Below are 22,029 nucleotides of genomic sequence, written 5' to 3'. Positions count from 1 at the left end.
CAAATGGCATGTTGGCCTTCATAGCGATAGGATTTGAGTATAGGAGCAGGGAGATCTTACTGCAGTTGTACAGGGTCTTGGTGAGGCCATACCTTGAATATAGTGTACAGTTTTGGTCTCCTAATCTGAGGAAGGACGTTCTTGCTATTGAGGGAGTGCAGCGAAGGTTCACCAGACTGATTCCCGGGATGGCAGGACTGACATATGAAGACAGACTGGATCGACTAGGCATATATTCACTGGAATTTAGATGAATGAGAGTGGATCTCTCAGAAACATATAAAATTCTGATGGGATTGGACAGGTTAGATGCAGGAAGAATGTTCCTGATGTTGGGGGAAGTCCAGAACCAGGGGACACAGTCTAAGGGTAAGGGGGTAAGCCATTTAGGACCGAGATGAGGAGAAACTTCTTCACTCAGAGAATTGTGAACCTATGGAATTCTCTACCACAGAAAGTTGTTGAGGCCAGTTCATTAGATATATTCAAAAGGGAGTTAGATGTGACCTTTATGGCTAAAGGGATCAAGGGGTATGGAGAGAAAGCAGGAATGGGGTACTGAAGTTGCATGATCAGTCATGATCATATTGAATGGTGGTGCAGACTCGAAGGGCGAAATGGCCTACTCCTGCACCTATTTTCTATGTTTCTATGTCAGTTGGGCTCAAGGAACCCTGCACTCTTTAAAAATTGGACAAACCACAAGAATGTAGGGAAGATTGTGCGACAGGTTTAACAATGAGGTGCTCTCTCAAAACTTTAGCACTTAGAAAATCTATTTAATTAATAGTTTTGCATTTGGTTTTAAATGACCCACTGGCAAAAAAATCCAACAAATCAAACCACTTCGTTAAGCAAAACATGCTGATTGCCAAAAAGACAAATCAACTGGACGGTGGATGAACAGGTGTACATTTAAGCAGATATTTCACAACTCAAGAAAAATATATTCCAGTGAGGAGGAAAGGGTGCAAGAGGAAAGAGAGCCATCCGCAGCTAACTAAAGAAATAAAGGACGGAATCCAATTTTTAAAAAAGGGCATACAAAGTGGCCAAAATTAGTGGGAGGACAGAAAATTGGGAAGCTTTTAAAAGCTAGCAAAGAATGACTAAAAAAATGATTAAGAAAGGGAAGATAGACAATGAAAGTAAACTAACACAAAATATAAAAACAGATGGCAAGAGTTTCTATAGGTATATAAAAAGGAAAAGAGTGGTCAAAGTAAATATTGGACAATTAGAGGATGAGACTGGGGAATTAATAATGGGGAACATGGAGATGGCAGAAACTCTGAACAAATATTTTGTATCAGTCTTTATATTAGAGGACACTAACAATATTCCGACAATAGATAGTCTAGGGACTATGCGGGGGGGGTGCAGGAACTTAACACAATCACTAAGGAGCTGGTACTCAGTAAGATAATGGGACTAAAGGCAGATAAATCCTCTGGGCCTGATGGCTTGCATCCTAGGGTCTTAAGAGAAGTACCAGCAGGGATAGTGGATGCACTGGTTGTAATTTACCAAAATTCCCTGGATTCTGGAGACGTCCCAGCAGATTGGAAAACTGCAAATGTAACGCCCCTATTTAAAAAAAGGAGGCAGTCAAAAAATGGGAAATTATAGACCAGTTAGCCTAACATCTGTGGTTGGGAAAATGTTGGAGTCCATTATTAAAGAAGTAGTAACAGGATATTTGGAAAAGCATAATTCGGTCAGGCAGAGTCAACATGGATTTATGAAGGGAAAGTCATGTTTGACAAATGTGCTGGAGTTCTTTGAGGATGTAATGAACAGGGTAGATGAAGGAGAACCAGTGGATGTGGTGTATTTAGACTTCCAGAAGGCACTTGACAAGGTGCCACATAAAAGGTTACTGCACAAGATAAAAGTTCACAGGGTTGGGGGTAATATATTAGCATGGATAGAGGATTGGCTAATGAACAGAAAACAGAGTCGGGATAAATGGTTAATTCTCGGTTTGGCAATCAGTAACTAGTGGGGTGCCACAGGGATCAGTGCTGGGACCCCAACTATTTACAATCTATATTAACAACTTGGAAAAAGGGGCCGAGTGTAACGTAACCAAGTTTGCTGACGATACAAAGATGGGAGGGAAAGCAATGTGTGAAGAGGACACAAATAAATCTGCAAAAGGACATAGACAGGCTAAGTGAGTGGGCAAAAATTTGGCAGATGGAGTATAATGTTGGAAAGTTTGGCAGAAAAAAAAAATCAAAGAGCAAATTATTATTTATATGGAGAAAGATTGCAAAGTGCTGCAGTACAATGGGACCTGGGGGTAGTTGCGCTGAAGCACAAAAGGTTAGTATGCAGGTATAGCAAGTGATCAGGAAAGCCAATGGAATCTTGGCCTTTATTGCAAAGGGGATGGATTATAAAAGCAGTGAAGTCTTGCTACAGTTGTACAGGGTATTGGTGAGGCCACACCTGGAATACTGTGTGCAGTTTTGGTTTCCATATTTACGAAAAGATATACTTGCTTTGGAGACAGTTCAGAGAAGGTTCACTAGGTTGCTTCCGGAGATGAGGGGGTTGATCTATAAGGAAAGGTCGAGTGGGTTGGGCCTCTACTCATTGGAATTCAGAAGATTGAGAGGTGATCTTATCGAAACACATGAGATTATGAGGGGGTTTGACAAGGTGAATGCAGAGAGAATGCTTCCACTGATGGGAGAAGACTAGAACTATGGGGCATAACCATAGATTAAGGGGCCGCCCATTTAAAACTGAAATGAGGAAAAATTTATTTTCTCAGAGGGTTGTAAATCTGTGGAATTCGCTGTGGAAGCTGGGACATTGAATAAATTTAAGACAGAGATAGACAGTTTCTTAACCGATAAGGGAATAAGGGGTTATGGGGAGCGGGCACGGAAGTGGACCCGAGACCATGATCGGATCAGCCAAGATCGTATTAAATGGCGGAGCAGGCTCGAGGGGCTGTCTGGCCCACTCCTGCTCCTATTTCTTATGTTCTTATGTAACTGGACATTTGAGTCAATTAATGTGTTTATAAAAGGACCTTTAAAAATAAATAATGTCACATTAAAAGAAATGCAAGGTACAACCAAGCATCACAAAAAGAACCAATCGCTGTACCAACATAAAAATGTTCAAACGCCTTTGAGTGTAGCATTTGGTCGCCTTACACCCATTCTTACACTTTGAAAGAGTAAGCATGCGCTAGCAGTTGTGGGGTGGGGAGAAAATTTTATGGACAAGTATATACAGTATTACTTTAGACTTACAGGAGAGAAGACAAATTTAAATTTGTGAAAAGTAAGCTTAAAAGTACATAAAGAATATTTTTACTCAAAGGCTAACAATGTTTAGAATAGTCAGCCAGGAAAGGTCATCAAGACAAAAAAAAATGAAGAACACAACATTCAGTTGGATGCTAGGCTGAGAGAGTTAGAAGACTAGAGGGATGGGACAAGTATGATTTTTGTGCTCGATTGTTCTCATCAGTATAAAAATAAGTCACAAGCTAAATAAAAATCACTCAACATACTTCACTATAAATTCCCTAGAGTAAACAAATTCTTGGCAGCAATCTAATCTCAAGGTCCAGATAACAGTTGTAAATTGCTCGAACGTCACTCCTGTGGTTTATGATGTTGTATGAATCCCTCAGATTATATTACTACCTTGTAATCGTTCCCAAGAATCTAATATTTTCTGTATAAAATGTCACCTACTATTAAGGTTTGCAAAAAAGCAGCTATCTGCCACATACTTTAAGTCAGTCCAAGTACAAAAAAGATTTTTCTTATTAGAGCAAGGAAGGTTTGGAGGAGATTTAAGGTATTCAAAATTATGAAGGGTTTTGATGCATTAGATAAGGAGAAACTGTTTCCACGAGCAGGAGTCCGATAACCAGAGGGCACAGATTTAAATGTAATTGGCAAAAGAACCAGAGGAGAGGAGGATGATATATTAGCTAGTTATTATGATCTGGAATTTTCAAAAATGAATTGTATACTTGAAAAGGAAAAATTTGTGGGGCTATGGGGAAAGAGTAGCTAACATTAAGGACTTCAAAAAACCCCTCTGTCCTTGCTAATTGCCACTCCAACCTCCCTTTCCACTGTAACATCCTTCAACCTGTTGTTTCCTCCCAGTTCTGTGCCTATTTCTCCCATGATCTCCTGTTTGAAACCCTCTAATCCAGCTTTCACCCCTCCCACAACATCAAAACAATAACTCAAAGTCACAAACGACATTCTCGTGGTTGCGATGCTTTATCCTCTCAACATGTCAGCTGTGGCTCAGTGGGTCGCACTCGCCTCCGAGTCAGAAGTTTGTGAGGTTCAAGTACCATTCCAGAAACCTGAGCACATACATCTAGGCTGACACTTCTGTGCAGTGCTGAGGGAGTGCTGCACTGTCGGAGGTGCCGTCTTTCGGATGAGACGTTAAACTGAGACCCCGTCTGCTCTCTCAGGTGGACATAAAGTATGGCACTATTTCGAAAAAGAGCAGGGGAGTTATATCCGGTGTCCTGGCAAATATTTATCCCTCAATCAATATAACAAAAACAAATTATCTGGCCATTATCACATTGCTGTTGTGGGAGCTTGCTGTACACAAATTGGCTGCTGTGTTTCCCACATTACAACAGTGAATGCACTCCAAAATCATTGGCTGTAAAGCACTTTAAGATGTCTGGTGGTTGTTAAAGGTGCTACATAAATGCAAGTCTTTTTTTCACAGCAGCATTCGACAAAGTTAAAACACATCACTCTCCACCGATGACTGTCATCTATTGTCTTGCTTCACTTGGATCCGCTCTTACCTACCCAAATGTAGCCAGAGCAACTCTACCAATGGGTTCTCTTCTATCCACACAGTATCACCGTCAGAATGCCCAAGAATCTATCTTTGGCCTCCCTTCTCTTCCTCATCTACATACATGGGATCATCTTCCACAAATACACAGATAATACCCAAGTCTAGCTTTTTGCCACTTCTCTTGACCATCTCTGTAGTCAGGCTGCTTCTCCAGTTGAACATTGGGAAGACCGAAGCCACTGTCTTTGCTCCCATACCCAGCAAAAACTCTATTCCTTCGCCAATTACTCCGTTCTCCTTCACAGCCACCATCTTGGGGTGAACCATACTGTTTTGATCCCAGGCCGAGTTCCTGACCCAGTGTCTGTTTCATCACAAATTCTGCCCATTTCCATCACTGTAACATTGCCCTCTCCGTTAGACCTTCCATCAACTTAAGTTCATCCAAAACTGCTGCTTGTATTCTATTCTTGTTCCACTCATCTATTACTCCCATTCGTGCTGACCTACATTGGCTCTTGGTTCCCCTACACCGCCCCGCCCCCCCCCCCCCCCCCCACCCCCACCCCCAAACACCGTAATTTTACATTTTTTATCCAGGTGCTTAAATGACTCCATGGCCTCACTCCTCCCTATCTCTGGAACCTGTTCCAGCCTACAAACCCCATCCTGCCAGACCTTAAACTCACCATTGCTGATTCAGCTCTCTTGGGCATCTTCACTTCCCTTCCTCCCACCACCAGCAGCCTCATCTTCAGTCACTTATGTTCCACTCTCCATAATTCACCCCCCTCAGCTCCCTGCAACTAAAAAACACCTAGCTTTGGGTCACATCTCCTAATCTTGTTTGTTTCTGCATCTGTTTTCCTCATACCTCTGAACTGCTTTAGGATGTTTATCTACAAAGACAATATATAAATGCAAGGTTTTTGTTGGGTTTATATTACATATATATTATCTAAATGAAACCTTGCATTTGCACAGTGTAATGCATGTTCTCAGGATGTCCCAAAGCGATTCAAAGCCAATGAATTGCTTTTGAAATGTCGTCATTGTTTTGTAGCCAGGCACGGCAGCCAATTTGCACACAGACAGTGCTCATCTGCAGAATATGGTGGTTCAGCTTTCTTCTGAATTCACTACAACAGTTAGCTTTGTATGATGTCAATGGATACAGAAAGTTGAGAAGTAAAAGTGTTTATTCCTACCACTAGAAACGTCATTTGTAAAAATACCTTTAATTGATATTTATGTGCAGCTTCCAGTATGACTGGTACTAGATCTTCTGTGGGTTCACCATTCTCATCTGACAATCCAGGTGGATACCAGGACAGGGCTAACACACCTACATAGTTGCAATGAACAGAAAAATATTGTTAGTCGTAATAGTATATCATCAGCGCCAACACATTCCAGAATATTGGTACACTAAGTAATTCTATGCATGGTTCAATTCACTAGATCCAATGGTATAGCATTAACTTATTTCCATTAAGCGCAATCAAGCACTTCTTTTTGATATACTATGACAACGCAAACCATTTCAGAGATTTTAATAATTTATACAGAACATAATCATGTAACACAAATAACCCAATATCTTAAAATAAAATGAAGCACAGAACTAGAAAATGTGTTGGGTCCCACAAGACATTTGATCGATGAGTGGCTCTAATGTTGTAATACATTTATTCTGCAATAACAACATCCAACCATTTACTGGACATAATAGGACTTCTTCAATCTAAAACCTACATTAGGTGTATCCATGTGCAAAATCATTTGGTTAAAACTATTGGCTAATTGTGCCATATCACATCCCTGCTGTTAAAAAACCTCCTAAACAATAATGCCTGGTATCTCATCATCATCTAGTACAACAATAGCTGCTAATTTTTTAAAAACACTTCAGTATCGTCACTACGATAATGGTTGGTGTGCGAAATGTTCATGCTATGTTTCCAATAGTAAAATTATAGATTTTATCCTTTCATTCATATATAACTTGGATTAGGTCTAGAGATAACATTTTGAACAATATAACATTAAGGTGGTTACAAGCCTATAGCAGGGAACGGAGAAGTAACTTGAGGTGCAAGATTATCACGCAAAAAAGTTGCTGGCACAACTTTAAAGTGCATCAGTCAAGTGTGATTTTTATTTTGTTTAAATTGGTATCAACACACCAGAAAAATCTGATAACTTCTTAAAGGTGGAAAGAGAGGTAGAGAGGCGGAGAGGTTTAGGGATGGAGTTCCAGAGCTTGAATAACATTGCACTTATTATTGCATGCCAGTAATCCCAAAAGCATTTTAGGCCATAGATTCAGCATAATAAAGCTCCATTTCCTTGCTAGAAAGGGCCTTTATATCATCTATGCACCAGCATTTAAAAAACTGAAACATGTCTGCATGGCAATCATCTTTTCTCTAACAATCTGCTCAACCACACCCTCACCACCACCTTTGATGCCCTAGTCCCTATTAAAACCATTACTCTCTCTCACCCCGGCCATTCCCCCTGGTACAGCCTCATCTTCGTTCCCTCAAGTCAAAAGGGCGCAGACTTGAACGGTAGTGGCGGCCAACTGGTTTAACCATTCACAGTCAGATCTGGCTCGACTAAATAAAGCATTATCGGGTCCTACTCTTGTCTACAAAAGCTGCTCACTATTCCAGGATCATTCTGAATTGCAAAAATAACCCCCAGCTACTATTCTCTGCTGCTAACCGTCTCCTTAAACCCTTGTCTTCACCACACTCACCAACAAATGTGAGGACCTCATGGATTGCTTTGTCTCCAAGATTGAGACCATTTGATCAGCTGCCTCTGCAAGTTCCCTTCCTTCACCCAGCCCACAGGGCCAAACTTCATCTGAGGCTCCCACCTGCCCTAGCTCTAAACGCATCTTTCTCTAATTTCTCTTTGCTCTTCCCTCTTGATCTGTCCAAACTCATCTTGTCCATGCGACCCACTTCCTGCTCTCTTGACCTTATTCCCAATAAACTGCCGACTTCCTTTTTTAGCTCCCATGTTAGCCAACATGGTTAATGGTTCTCTCTCCTCAGGTCCCCTCTCCTTCAAATCTGCTGTCATCACCCTTCTCCTCAAAAAAACAACCCTTGACCCCACTTTGCTTGCTAGCTATCACCCCCATCTCTATCCTCCCTTTCCTGTCCAAAGTACTTGAATGTTTTGTCGCCTTCCAAATCCATGACCATCTTTCCATGAATTCAATCTTTGAATCCCTGCAATCTGGTTTTCGCCCCTGCCATAGTACCGAAACGGCTCTCATCAAAGTCACAAATAAGTCCTTTGTGAGTATGACAAAGGTCATCTATTCCTCCTCGTCCTTCTGGACCTGTCTGCAGCCTTTGACACAATTGACCACTCCATCCTCTTCCAATGTCTCGCCACCAACGTCCAGCTAGGTGGGACTGCACTCGCCTGGTTCTATTCTTATCTATCTAATCGTAGCCAGAAAATCTCCTGCAATGGCTTCTCTTCCACTCCCGCATCGTTACCTCTGGTGTCCCCCAAGGATCTGTTCTTGGCCCTCTCTTATTTCTCATCTATATGCTGCCCCTTAGAGATATCATCCGAAAACTCAGAGTCAGTTTCCACATGTATAGACGACACCATTCCACCACTTCTCTCGACCAGATTGGTATCTAAATTGTCAGATTACTTGTCCGACATCCAGTACCGGACGAGCAGAAATTTTCTCCAATTAAAACTTGGGAAGACTGAAACCATTATCTTTGGACCCATTACAAACTGCATTCCCTAACTACTGACCATCCCTCCCCCTAGCATCAATCTGAAGGTGAACACCCTAGGTGTCATATTTGACCCTGAAATTAGTTTCCAACTACATATCTGCAGCATAACTAAAAATGCATTTTTCCACCTCTGTGCCTGCCTCAGCTCTTCTGCTGCTGAAACCCTCATCTATGCCTTTGTCAACCTTTAGACTTGACTATTCCAACTCACTCCTGGCCGGCCTTCCACATTCTACACTACATAAACTTGATGTCATCCAAAACTCAGCAGCCCGTGTACTAACTTGCAATAAGTCAGGATCATCTATCACCCCTATGCTTTCTGACCTACATTGGCTCCCAATTAGACGACTACTCAATTTCAAAGTTCTCATCCTTGTTTACAAATCACTCCATGGCCTTGCCCATCCCTATATCTGTAATCTTTTTCAGACATAAAATGTCTGCACCCCTAAAATTCTGGCCTCTTGAACATCCCTCATTATAACTGCTCAACCATCGGTGGCAGTGCCTTCAGCTATTTGGGCCTCAAGTTCTGGAATCCCTCCCTCAACCTCTCCACCTCATTCTTCCTTTAAGACACTCCTTAAAACCTTCCTCTTTAAACAAGCTTTTGGTTATCTGGCTTAATTTCTTCTTTTGTGGCTCGGTGTCAAATTTATGTGTTTTGTCTTGTAACACTGTTGTGAAGTTTTACTACATTAAAGGCGCTATATAAATAAAGGTTATTATTATTAATAATGAAAATAAGCTCATCTCTCTCCAAGTTCCCTCCTTATTACCTACAACTCCAAGTCAGTCTGGCTATTTTTCTCTGAATCTTCTACATTGCATCCATGCTTCTTTGAAGGTAAACATTATCTCAACCAAGTTTAGCCTGTTCCACTTGGAATAAATATCAAAATACATCAAGTATTTGACTAGCTTTACTGACAATTTACAAAGACTGGAAGTTTACAGTGAATAATCATAAAAGGAGCAACAATGAGATTCTTAACTGGACATTTTTCATTTATAGCTTCTCCCTTACTCAAGTGAAGGTGCTCTTCATCACCACCTTTGAATAGCTTCAAGAACCTAGATATCCAAGAGTCCATCATATCAAACAGAATATCATTCTGTGGCTGACGGTCAACTCTTAATTCAAAGTTGCTTAATTTGAATACACTTAATTCAAATTTATTTAAATAGATTAGTTCACACTACAGAATAATTTGATATTTTTTAATCAAAAACAGAAGAGAGTAGATTGTAGAAATTGGCAGTAGTTCAAGAACAATGCTGGAGAGTGAACTGGTGTAACCTTGGCTGACTTACAAAAACTGAGAAAAGTAATTGGTGGAACCTTATGATGTTCTCGTGCCCTACACTCTTGAATACATTTGACAGTGTAATGGTTACACTACTTCCCCCATCGCTGCAATACTTTTAAAGCATTCTCTTTTAGGAACATAAGGAACAGGAGTAGGCCATTCAGCACCTCAAACCTGCTCTGCCATTCAGAAGGCTTTCGACAAGGTCCCACACAAGAGATTAATGTGCAAAGTTAAAGCACATGGGATTGGGGGCAGTGTGCTGACATGGAGTGAGAACTGGTTGTCAGACAGGAAGCAAAGAGTAGGAGTAAATGGGAACTTTTCAGAATGGCAGGCAGTGACTAGTGGGGTACCACAAGGTTCTGTGCTGGGGCCCCAGCTGTTTACACTGTACATTAACTACTTTAGACGAGGGGATTAAATGTAGTATCTCCAAATTTGCCAATGACACTAAGTTGGGTGGCAGTGTGAGCTGCGAGGAGGATGCTATGAGGCTGCAGAGCGACTTGGATAGGTTAGGTGAGTGGGCAAATGCATGGCAGATGAAGTATAATGTGGATAAATGTGAGGTTATCGACTTTGGTGGTAAAAAGAGAGACAGACTATTACCTGAATGGTGACAGATTAGGAAAAGGGGAGGTGCAAAGAGACTTAGGTGTCATGGTACATCAGTCATTGAAGGTTGGCATGCAGGTGCAGCAGGCGGTTAAGAAAGCAAATGGCATGTTGGCCTTCATAGCGAGGGGATTTGAGTACAGGGGCAGGGAGGTGTTGCTACAATTGTACAGGGCCTTGGTGAGGCCACACCTGGAATATTGTGTACAGTTTTGGTCTCCTAACCTGAGGAAGGACATTCTTGCTATTGAGGGAGCGCAGCGAAGGTTCACCAGACTGATTCCCGGGATGGCGGGACTGACCTATCAAGAAAGACTGGATCAACTGGGCTTGTATTCACTGGAGTTCAGAAGAATGAGAGGGGACCTCATAGAAACTTTTAAAATTCTGATGGGTTTAGACAGGTTAGATGCAGGAAGAATGTTCCCAATGTTGGGGAAGTCCAGAACCAGGGGTCACAGTCTAAGGATAAGGGGTAAGCCATTTAGGACCGAGATGAGGAGAAACTTCTTCACCCAGAGAGTGGTGAACCTGTGGAATTCTCTACCACAGAAAGTAGTTGAGGCCAATTCACTAAATATATTCAAAAAGGAGTTAGATGAAGTCCTTACTACTCGGGGGATCAAGGGGTATGGCGAGAAAGCAGGAATGGGGTACTGAAGTTGCATGTTCAGCCATGAACTCATTGAATGGCAGTGCAGGCTAGAAGGGCCGAATGGCCTACTCCTGCACCTATTTTCTAGGTTTCTATGTTTCTATTAGATCACAGCTGATCTACACCTCAACTCCATTTATCTGCCTTTGCTCCTTATCCCTTTATACCCTTACCTAACCAAAATCTATGCATCGGTCTTGAAAGCTCCAATTATTCTAACATCCAGTCTTTTGAGGGAAAGAGTTCCAGATTTCTATTACCCTTTGTGTGAAAGAGTGCTTCTTAATTGAGCTCTTGAATGGCCTAGCTCTAATTTTAAGATTATATTCCCTTGTTCACGATTTCAGGGTGGAAATAGTTACTCTGTATCTACCCTATCTTAATATTCTAAACAACTCAGTAAGATCACCCCTCAATCTTCTATACGTGGGCAGTGCAACAGAGCACATCGGGAGAGGGGAGCATTTAAACACAGAGCGGGAACCCGCCAGCAGAGGCAGTGCAGCAGCGCACAAACCAAAGCAGAGGTGGGGAAAAATTCAAAGTGTGACATCATATGAGCAGCAGAATCCGAGGGGTTTAAAGCAAGTATATAGGTTAAGTATCTATATACTTGGGTATATACTATACTGGCGAGTTTAGTATTTTTTAAGCATCTGATAAAATTAGTTAGAATAGGAGAGATACAAAGAACATCAAAGGGCCACAAAACAGATAGTAAGAGCTACAAAAGAGTGTATGAAAAGAAACTTGCAAAGGATAACAACATTTTTTACATTATTAGGAAAAAGAGGGTGGTCAGGAGCAATGTTGGCCCCCTGGAAACAGATACCAGTGATATTAATAATAATAGTAATAGTAATAGGAAGGAAATGGCAGACTTGATTAATTATTTTGCTTCAGTATTTGTAGTAGAGGAAGAGGATAACATGTCGGCAATCCCAAGGAAACCTATTGAATCAGGGATAGGGACTCAATAAAATTAAAGTAAGTAAAATATCATATAGCAATCAAAAAGGCTAATGGAATGATGGCTTTTATCTCCAGGGGTCTGGAATACAAAAGGGAGGAAGTTATGCTTCCTATAGAGCCTCGTCAGTCCCCATCTGAAGTACTGCGTTAATGTTTGGGCACATAACTCAAGAAGGAGATGGTGGACTTGCAGGGGATGAAATGCAAATTCACCAAAATGATACCAGACCATAGAGGGTCAAATTATAAGGACAGGTTCCATAAACTTGGCTTGTATTCCCTTGGAACACAGGAATTTAGGAACAGGGGTAGGCCATTTAGCCCCTAGAGCCTGTTGCACTATTCAAGGAGATCCTGGCTGATCTGTTTCTTAATTACATCTACCCACTTTTGGCCCATATCCCTTACTACTTTGGTTAACAAAAATATATTAATCTCAGATTTAAAATTAATAACTGACCCAGAACCAATATGGAAGCGAGTTTCAAATTTCTACCACTCTGTGTGTAGAAGTGTTTCCTAATTTCACTCCTGAAAAGTCTGGCTCTAATTTTTAGACTATGCTCCTAGTTCTACTAGACTCACCAACCAGCAGAAATAGTTTCTCTCTATATACCCTTTAATATCTTGAAAACTTTGATCAAATCACCCCTTAACCGTCTAAATTCCAGGGAATACAACCCTAATATGTAATCTCTCCTCATAATTTAACCCCTAGAGTCTGGGTATCATTCTGGTAAATCTACGCTGCACTCCCTCCAAGGCCAATATATCCTTCCTAAGGTATGGTATCCAGAACTGCTCACAGTATTCCAGGTGTGCTCTAACCAGGACTTTGTATAGTGGAAGCATAACTTCTATCCCCTTGTATTCTAGTCCTCTAGATAATAAGGCCAGCATTCCATTAGCCTTTTGATTATTTTCTGTACCTGTTCAACTAGTGCTTTGGGTACCACAGTGAATTTGTCCAAAAAGTAGTCAAGTCATAGAAACCAGAAAAATCTCAGATGGAATCCCTGATCTGTACAGCTAGATGATCTAAGCCAAGGCAGCAGTTGGAGCACTATAATCAGCCTCAGCACTCACAGACTAAGGGAGTCAACAAAAAAAAAGGGAAAAAACTGAAGGGAAAATAAATATATATTTTTCTAAAGTTATACAAACCAAAAGGTCTCAGGTGTGATGCCCAGTTTGTGCTGAGTATGTTGATCAAAGTCTTATTTCACCTGGGCTGCAGAAAGGAACAATTAGCTCACTGGTTCCTCCTTCATATCACTGTCCAGTGACCCCGCCCCCCCCCCACCCCTGTTGGAAATTGCACTTGTATAGACATTATGCTCAGCTGTGATGCCATTCATGGTCAGAGCTGGCCAATACTCACCATCTAGGTGCACACATGAAGAAAGGTCACTTCAAGAAGGCTATGAGCACTCCTCTGAAACTGTACCCAGCATGGCAGAATATTGTTTTAAACATAGGTCATTCCTCTTCTTTCCTTAAGGTGTGAACTCTTTGCTTGGGGTGCGATTCCATGGGCTCACATCACCCTTTGTTAACCCATCCAAGTGGCTATAACTTGTGTGAACCTTCATAAGGAGTGTCTGCTATTTGATCATAGGAGCTGAAGGTTCACAGCAAACATGAAACTATCCTTACTGATCTTGAACTTTTAGCCTGACAATCAGGAGCAGGAACCAAAGCTGACTTTTCTTCTCTTTATTCCCAAGTTGCTGAGCCCAACCATAATGCCACAACTGAAATCAGTTGACCAAGTACAGATAGTCTAACGGGAGCAGTTTGCAATCTTTGCAGCTCAATCCATTGCTGAGTGGTACCTTTATCTAATTGGCCATCAGTAGAATATTTGAGAAGATACAGACATTCATGCCTGTACTTTTCCTCTCAAATATCATACTTTCTAGTATTTGTGTCAAATTCAATGGAGTTTGACTGTGAACAAAAAATTAAACTCACTTAATTTTTACATGAAAGAAAATAAAGAGTAAATTTTGGCAGCTTTTCAATTACAGGTATCTTTTACTCATGTGCAACCAATAGTTTTTTTAAACCTAGGCTGACCCATCAGATTATCTTCATTAGGGTTGTGAATCATTATTCGATTATTTATGGTCGCACTGTTAGAAGTATAATGAATCTTAATCTTTCAGCTACTGTTGACATACATATTTACATTTCAAAATGGGGGGGGGGGGGGAGAAAGAGAAAGAGGGGGCGCGGGGTGGAGAAAGAGAAATAATAATTCTACCAAACAGGTTAAATTACACTCAACAACATTGGGTTAATAATCATGTTACCTATTGCAGCTGCTTGGAGTTGTTTCATGTGTGCATTGAGAACTGCAGGATCCCTGGAACTATAAGCTCCTAGTTCAGGATAGAAACTGGCACCAATGTCTTCAGGAGGAATGTGCCTTCCTTTGGGATAACTGCTTGCTATTTTAGGATCCCAGTGGGGAACCAGTGGGTGATTCCAGTGTATATATTTACCATCAAACTGTTGATTGCCATACCATGTGTAATAAAATGCATGCAAATCATAATTCACTGAAGGAAAATGGTCAAGTTTTGCACCAGACATGGGTGTATTTTTCGTCACGCTACGATGTCCATTCAGTTTTGAATCACGAGGAGGAGTTCCACCTTCCGCTGACTTTTCAATATTGTGGAGACCTGCTTCGTGCTCACCAGCAGCAGCTCGATGGTGAAGTTGTGGCAATAATTCCAGTCCTACACCATCTCCAAACCCAGCTCCTTCAGGTCTCAGGGTCTTCAAGCCCATCATGACACCAAAAACAAATAAAAGAAAAAGCAGCAAAGTGATCCACATTTTTCTGCGGAATCTAGCCATGATGACATGCTCCAAAAGATGTTGACTATATCCACGAGTACAGCATAAGAAATCAACTACCTCTTGAAAGTCTCACAGTCCAATGATTTTAGGCCTCACTTTTATAGCTGGGCATATTATTATTACAGTATATACAGTTCTTAGAGCAGGCACGTTAGTAGTTGTTTTAGAAGACAGCAAGTCTATGCCTTTTTGATGGCCACATTAAAAATCATCTTTCCATTTCTGCATATCTACAAGATTTATTGATGCTCCTTATTGAATTTGAGACAAATATGCTTTTCAGAAAGACAGAAATTCAAACTGTAGCAATTGTTTTTCTCATTGTTGTGTATTACCTGAAGTCCTAGTTATTGAACAGATTCCTTTCCAATCATCAGTTGCAATGCAGTTCTAATCATTGGAATAATCAGTTACATTTTCAAAAATCCTCCTTTATTACAATCGATACAGATTGTGTGTTGGACAGCTCTTGATGCTTCATTTTGTGAATGGAGATGATAGCACCTAGATGTGGAAACTTGAGATCACATCAGGTTTAAAACCACCTTTTTTGCAGATGCAATTTGTTAATTTGTACATGGAAGTATAGCCTGAAATAAAGAAAAATAGTTTTAATTTCATTTTTTCTGCCAGCCAGCACTTAAACACCATGCATATATTTGTTCAGTTGTTGAATGCAGTTAAGTTGTACTAAAATTTGAACATAGCCAGCTGTGAGCACCAAGAGAGAAGGACAATGTCAAATGTTTGTCTCTGTGCACCTTGCTTGTATCTCCCTTCTAATGCATCATCCTGGTGCCCCTTCCCCACCACATTAGTTTAAACCCACCCCCACAAAGCAAAGGTCAAAATATCTTTTCAGGATTCAAGGAAAAATACTGGTCTCAGTCAGTGGTCACAGGTCTGTGCCATAGGATTTATCATAAAAAAATGTTCCCAATATTTCCCAGCCTCAATAATTTTAAATACAAAAATAAACTTTGCAGTACAATAAATGTACTCACATTTTAGTTGACAAGGATTTCCATTATAAATAGGTATTGAGCTGATTGTTCAATGTACTACAGTCCATATGCTGCTTGAGGGAGACAATGTTTTTCATCTCACCAATTTTTCTTTCTTCCCCTCCTGAAGACATTAGCTCTTTGTTAGGGTATTGTTACCTGATACCAGTCACACAAGTGGCTATTATTCATCGGTCAGCCTTGACTGTAAGTGTTGCTAAGTTATTTGATCATGGAATGTATCCCCGACAAGCCCAATCCTATTCATGCCTGACACATATGCAGTTCGAATCAAGAGCAGCTTCTATTTCCCCATGCTTAGTCAAGGGGCATTGGAATCAACTTAAGTGCCTGTACTGTTGCCACAGCAATAGCACCCATAGATCTATACCCACAGAGTCAATGTCTGCAGGAGAGAAAAATTGAAGAGTTGATGAGGAAGAAAAAGTTAAATTTACTAGCAGTGACATTATTTTGACACAAACAAAAGTAAACCCAATGATTCTCTTAAGCTATAGCAGTGTTGAAACAAAAAGTTTCAATCCAAAAATTACTTTATTCTATTGTAAAATAAAAACTTCCCTCTATTGCTCCTCAGAAATCATAACTTTCACTGGGCAAATATTCAGAATGACAGTAATCAAGAGTGGCATAGGCTGCAATTATTTAAATATTTATATACAATGTTTTGGGAAGACAATCATTGCTCCCTTCCAAACCTCCTAACTATAATTCTGAAACTAATAGCCAAGTATCCCCTTTCCTAATCGGAATTCATCCAGTCCTTTAAAAAAAATATTGACAGAAAGTTCTTCCACTATCTCGTCTGGTAATTTGTTCCACAATATTATCACCCGCCTATAAAAAATGCTACCTTAAATGAGAGATCTGTTCTTTAAATACTGTGTAGAACAAAAACTTTCAGATTCAAATTCTTCATATTTGTGGAAGTCTTAAAAAAACAGGGTGATGGTCAGAAAAATAGGATTATATTTTTCAAACCAACAAAGCCTTCCTAATGGCTAACGTTTTGCAAGTCTGGGCCACTCAGTTCCCACTGCACTTTTGGAAATTTTAGGCAATTTAAGAATCACTTTTGATTTGGTGACAAAACCATTGCAGTCAGGCAACATGGACCTTGCACAGAATCACAGGACTCCAGTGCAACTTTGTCTGGCCTCAAGAGACGAATAAACACTGAAAATGTATTATAGTACCTCTAACCCCCACCCAACCAACAAAAGGCACACACGCAGTCTCTCTGGTGACTTATTTAGAAGAAAACTCTCTGAATGTGCCTGTAAAAAAAAAGAGGAACAAGAGAAAATTGGGAAGAACAAAAATCAAAATACTGCGGATGCTGGCAATCTGAAATACTGGGAGCAGGTCGGGCAGCACCTGTAGAGAGAGAAACAGAGGTAACGTTTCAGGTCGATGACCCTTTCTGATGAAAGCTAGCCAGAAGCTGACTTGTGTTAACCTGTAAGTGTAAACAGTGCACGCCTGCAGCTGGCTGGGATCTGCAGCAAGTCTCACTCCTGGCGAGCAGCCCGACCCCTTGATGCTGCCACCTCTGCAGAGAATAGCAAACCCCGTCAGTCACAGCACGTCAGGGGTGCGAGAGAGCGAGGAGGGGGTGCTGCTGCGGCGAGTAAATCCCGGCCTTCGGCCCCCCGCCCCCGGGCCCTGACCCCTCTCTCACCTCCTCCATTACCGGTGTGACCGCGGAACAGCAGCGCCGGCCTCGCGCTGCAAACATCCGGCTCACGTGCCTGTTCACCGGAACTGGCGTCAAACGTCAGCTGGGTTGCAGCTGGCGCTGCGCGCGGGGCTCCGAGGTCTGTCGATCATCGCCTGGCGGGCGGCTCGTGCATCCCCTTCAGTGAGAACAATCGGATCTGGGAGTGGCGGGAAGTGGCCCAAACACAATACAGAATGCAGACCTTGCCTCTTTTTGGTTGTTTGGCTGGAATCCAGCTCCTGGTTTTGCAAAGATATCTTAGTGTGTGCATTCCGAGTTCCGCAATCCAGGTTTCTGTTTGTGCTCCAGATCTGGGCGGGATCTGTTGCAAATTGCGCGGCTTCTGCCATTGGCTACTGTCACATGCACACACCGACTCAACACCCTATGATTACGCACCATCATCATAGGCGGTTCCTCCAATCGAGGAGGTTCCCACGTCAAAAAGTTCACACGTGTTTCAATGAAGGACCTAATATTCCAGGTCCCACGAGAGGTGGGCACCGGAGGGACTGGAGTGCATCATCACGCCCGGCAACCAAATTTTAATTTGATTTTACGTTTTAAAGTTAATTTGTTTTAATTGCCGGTGCTTTTAGTGTCCCCTTCCCTTTTATAGGGGGCACTGGGGAAAAATTGTGATTTTAGTGCCCAAAAAAAAAAACAAAAAAAAAAGAAAAACACAAAAAAAAAAGGGGGGGAAAAAAAAGGGCCTTGTAAATGTCTGGAGTGTCACCCAGGTCGGGTGGCACCGTTTAATGTTTTATGTTTTGCAGGTGAACTCCAAAAAGAGTTTCCAGGTCCCAAACTAAATCTCGGAGGGTGAAAGATGCCTGTGCGTGGATGTTTTTAACATGTGGTGACCGTTGCACACCAGCCACCACACGGGCTTGACAGAACTAGGTCTTGGTCCAGTAGCAAGGGTTAACCAAGACGACTGGCGACCTGCTTTGCTGCACGACCTAGTGCGCACACATATCGCAGTGTGGGCTGGCCCGTGCTGCCCCTGGGCCCGCGCCTCTCTTGAACCCCAAATTCACACCTCTCCTGGGCCCGATCACGTCCCTCTACAATCTCTCGCCGCTCCTTCACCCCGACCTCGCTGCTACTGCAGTACTTGCCCACGCTCCAATCACCAACCTGGATCTTGGTGACGTCCCTCTTCACTGCCGTTGCTCTCATGCTCCAGCACGTGCTGCTCCTTCCGCAAACCCAGCCAGCTCCGCTGGTGCTCGCAGGCCAGGGACCGCTTAGCCAGTAATGATTAAGCACATCACTGATCACTGTCAAAAAGTTTCTCCTTCCCCTTCTCCAACCTCCTCTTTGGTATCTTCTCTCCTCCCTCAACTGTGTTTCTCTTCTAGTTCACGTTCTCCCCTCCACTTCACCCTTTTTTAATTCCCCTTTATTTTTTTTAACCTCCCTCCTGTCAATCTATGGGAAGAAACATAGAAACAAAGAAACATAGAAAATAGGTGCAGGAGTAGGCCATTCGGCCCTTCTAGCCTGCACCGCCATTCAATAAGTTCATGGCTGAACATGCAACTTCAGTACCCCATTCCTGCTTTCTCACCATACCCCTTGATCCCCCTAGTAGTAAGGACTTCATCTAACTCCTTTTTGAATATATTCAGTGAACTGGCCTCAACATCTTTCTGTGGTAGAGAATTCCACAGGTTCACCACTCTCTGGGTGAAGAAATTCCTCCTCATCTCGGTCCTAAATGGCTTACCCCTTATCCTTAGACTGTGTCCCCTGGTTCTGGGCTTCCCCAACATTGGGAACATTCTTCCTGCATCTAACCTGTCTAACCCCATCATAATTTTAAACGTTTCTATGAGGTTCCCTCTCATTCTTCTGAACTCCAGTGAATACAAGCCCAGTTGATCCAGTCTTTCTTGATAGGTCAGTCCCGCCATCCCGGGAATCAGTCTGGTGAACCTTCGCTGCATTCCCTCAATAGCAAGAATGTCCTTCCTCAGGTTAGGAGACCAAAACTGTACACAATACTCCAGGTGTGGCCTCACCAAGGCCCTGTACAACTGTAGCAACACCTCCCTGCCCCTGTACTCAAATCCCCTCGCTATGAAGGCCAACATGCCATTTGCTTTCTTAACCGCCTGCTGTACCTGCATTCCAACCTTCAATGACTGATGTACCATGACACCCAGGTCTCTGCACCTCCCCTTTTCCGAATCTGTCACCATTCAGATAATAGTCTGTTTCTCTGTTTTTACCACCAAAGTGGATAACCTCACATTTATCCACATTATACTTCATCTGCCATGCATTTGCCCACTCACCTAACCTATCCAAGTCACTCTGCAGCCTCATAGCATCCTCCTCGCAGCTCACACTGGCACCCAACTTAGTGTCATCCGCAAATTTGAAGATACTACACTTAATCCCCTCGTCTAAAGTAGTTAATGTACAGTGTAAACAGCTGGGGCCCCAGCACAGAACCTTGCGGTACCCCACTAGTCACTGCCTGCCATTCTGAAAAGTCCCCATTTACTCCTACTCTTTGCTTCCTGTCTGACAACCAGTTCTCAATCCATGTCAGCACACTACCCCCAATCCCATGTGCTTTAACTTTGCACATTAATCTCTTGTGTGGGACCTTGTCGAAAGCCTTCTGAAAGTCCAAATATACCACATCAACTGGTTCTCCCTTGTCCACTCTACTGGAAACATCCTCAAAAAATTCCAGAAGATTTGTCAAGCATGATTTCCCTTTCACAAATCCATGCTGACTTGGACCTATCATATCACCTCTTTCCAAATGCACTGCTATGACATCCTTAATAATTGATTCCATCATTTTACGCACTACCGATGTCAGGCTGACCGGTCTATAATTCCCTGTTTTCTATCTCCCTTTTTTAAAAAGTGGGGTTACATTGGCTACCCTCCACTCCATAGGAACTGATCCAGATACAACAACAACAGTTTGTATTTATATTGTGCCTTTAATGTCGTAAAACAAGGTGCTTCACAGGAGAGAAAACAAATTTGACACCGAGCCATATAAGAAGAAATTACAGCAGATCAAAGAGATAGGTTTCAAGGAGTGTCTTAAAGGAGAAAAAGGCAGAGAGGCGGAGAAGTTTAGGGAAGGAATTCCAGTGTTTAGGGACCAGGCAGCTGAAGGCACGGCCACTAATGGTTGAGCAGTTATAATCAGGGATGCTCAAGAGGACAGAATAAAGGAACTGGAGTAGGCCATTCAGCCCCTCAAGTTCCGTCATTCAACAAGATCATAGCTGATCTGTATCCTAACTCTCTGTACCCAAGTTGATGCCACGGGGTAGAGTTTCCTCTCAAATCGCCCATTTACCGCCCAGGAATACAAGTTTCGTCGAAAAAAACACATTTACTGCCCAGATACTGCCCGGCGGTAAATTCCACAGTCATTACCGCCGGGCGGTATTCAATACTATCCGCCCATATATTACCGCCCAAAATGGAAGTTTATCATTAAGATCCGTTTACCACCGGATCTTAATACCGTCCTGAAAAAGCAGGTCTTACTAGATCTTAATTGGATCTTAAGTGGGCAGTATGGACACAGATCGACAGGTTTGTTTGATATTACACAGATCTTTATAGTTTTCCACAGTTTGATGTATTTTTAAATGGATTGTAGTATTTTCTAGTGTTAGGCAATAATATAAATGGTCTAATAAAGCCTTATTTACTCCTTAAGTCTCACTCACTAGCCTCACTCAGCCCCTGTCTATCCACCCTCCCCCACTCCAGTCTCTTCCCACCCCAGTCTCTTCCCCCCGCCCCCAGTCTCTCCCCCGCTAGTCTCTCTCTCTCCCCCCAGTCTCTTCCCCCCCCGCAGTTTCTCTCCCCCTCCCCAAGTCTCTCTCACCCTCCAGTCTCTCTCATCCCCCAGTCTCTCTAACCCTCCCGTCTCTCTCATCCCCCAGTCTCTCTCACCCCTGTCTCTCCTCCCCCCAGTCTCTCCTCCTTCCCCAGTCTCTACTCTCCACCCCCCCGCAGTCTCTCCTTCCCCCCCCAAGTCTCTCTCACCCCCCAGTCTCTCTAACCCTCCAGTCTCTCTCACCCCCCAGTCTCTCTCACCCTGTCTCTCCTCCCCCCAGTCTCTCCTCCTTCCCCAGTCTCTCCTCTCCACCCCCCCAATCTCTCCTTCCCCCCCAAGTCTCTCTCACCACCCAGTCTCTCTCGCCCCCCAGTCTCTCACACCCCCCAGTCTCTCTCAACCCCCAGTTTCTCTCCCCCACCATCCCCC

General features: G+C 42.6%; 1 protein-coding gene across 3 annotated transcripts in view; it reads right to left on the bottom strand.

The window, feature by feature from the left end:
- The window catches only part of LOC139267302 (glycoprotein endo-alpha-1,2-mannosidase-like), a 59,153-nt gene extending 41,348 nt beyond the window's left edge, over window positions 1–17,805 (bottom strand). The window contains exons 1-3 of one of the 3 annotated variants that reach the window (XM_070885391.1): window positions 17,733–17,805; window positions 14,471–15,616; window positions 6,051–6,160 (exon numbers count right to left, since the gene is read on the bottom strand). In XM_070885391.1, the coding sequence (XP_070741492.1) occupies window positions 6,051–6,160; window positions 14,471–15,023 (663 nt within the window). In that variant the 5' untranslated portion in view covers window positions 15,024–15,616; window positions 17,733–17,805. Of the gene's footprint in view, window positions 1–6,050; window positions 6,161–14,470; window positions 15,617–16,030; window positions 16,260–17,510; window positions 17,582–17,732 lie in introns of those variants that run through there. The other 2 variants (XM_070885390.1, XM_070885393.1) reach the window with 2 other exon arrangements.
- Window positions 17,806–22,029: the final 4,224 nt, after the last annotated feature.

The sequence above is a fragment of the Pristiophorus japonicus genome, chromosome 7, assembly GCF_044704955.1.
Source record: "Pristiophorus japonicus isolate sPriJap1 chromosome 7, sPriJap1.hap1, whole genome shotgun sequence".
Classification (NCBI taxonomy): domain Eukaryota; kingdom Metazoa; phylum Chordata; class Chondrichthyes; family Pristiophoridae; genus Pristiophorus; species Pristiophorus japonicus.
This window is presented reverse-complemented; position numbering and strand designations above follow the sequence as displayed.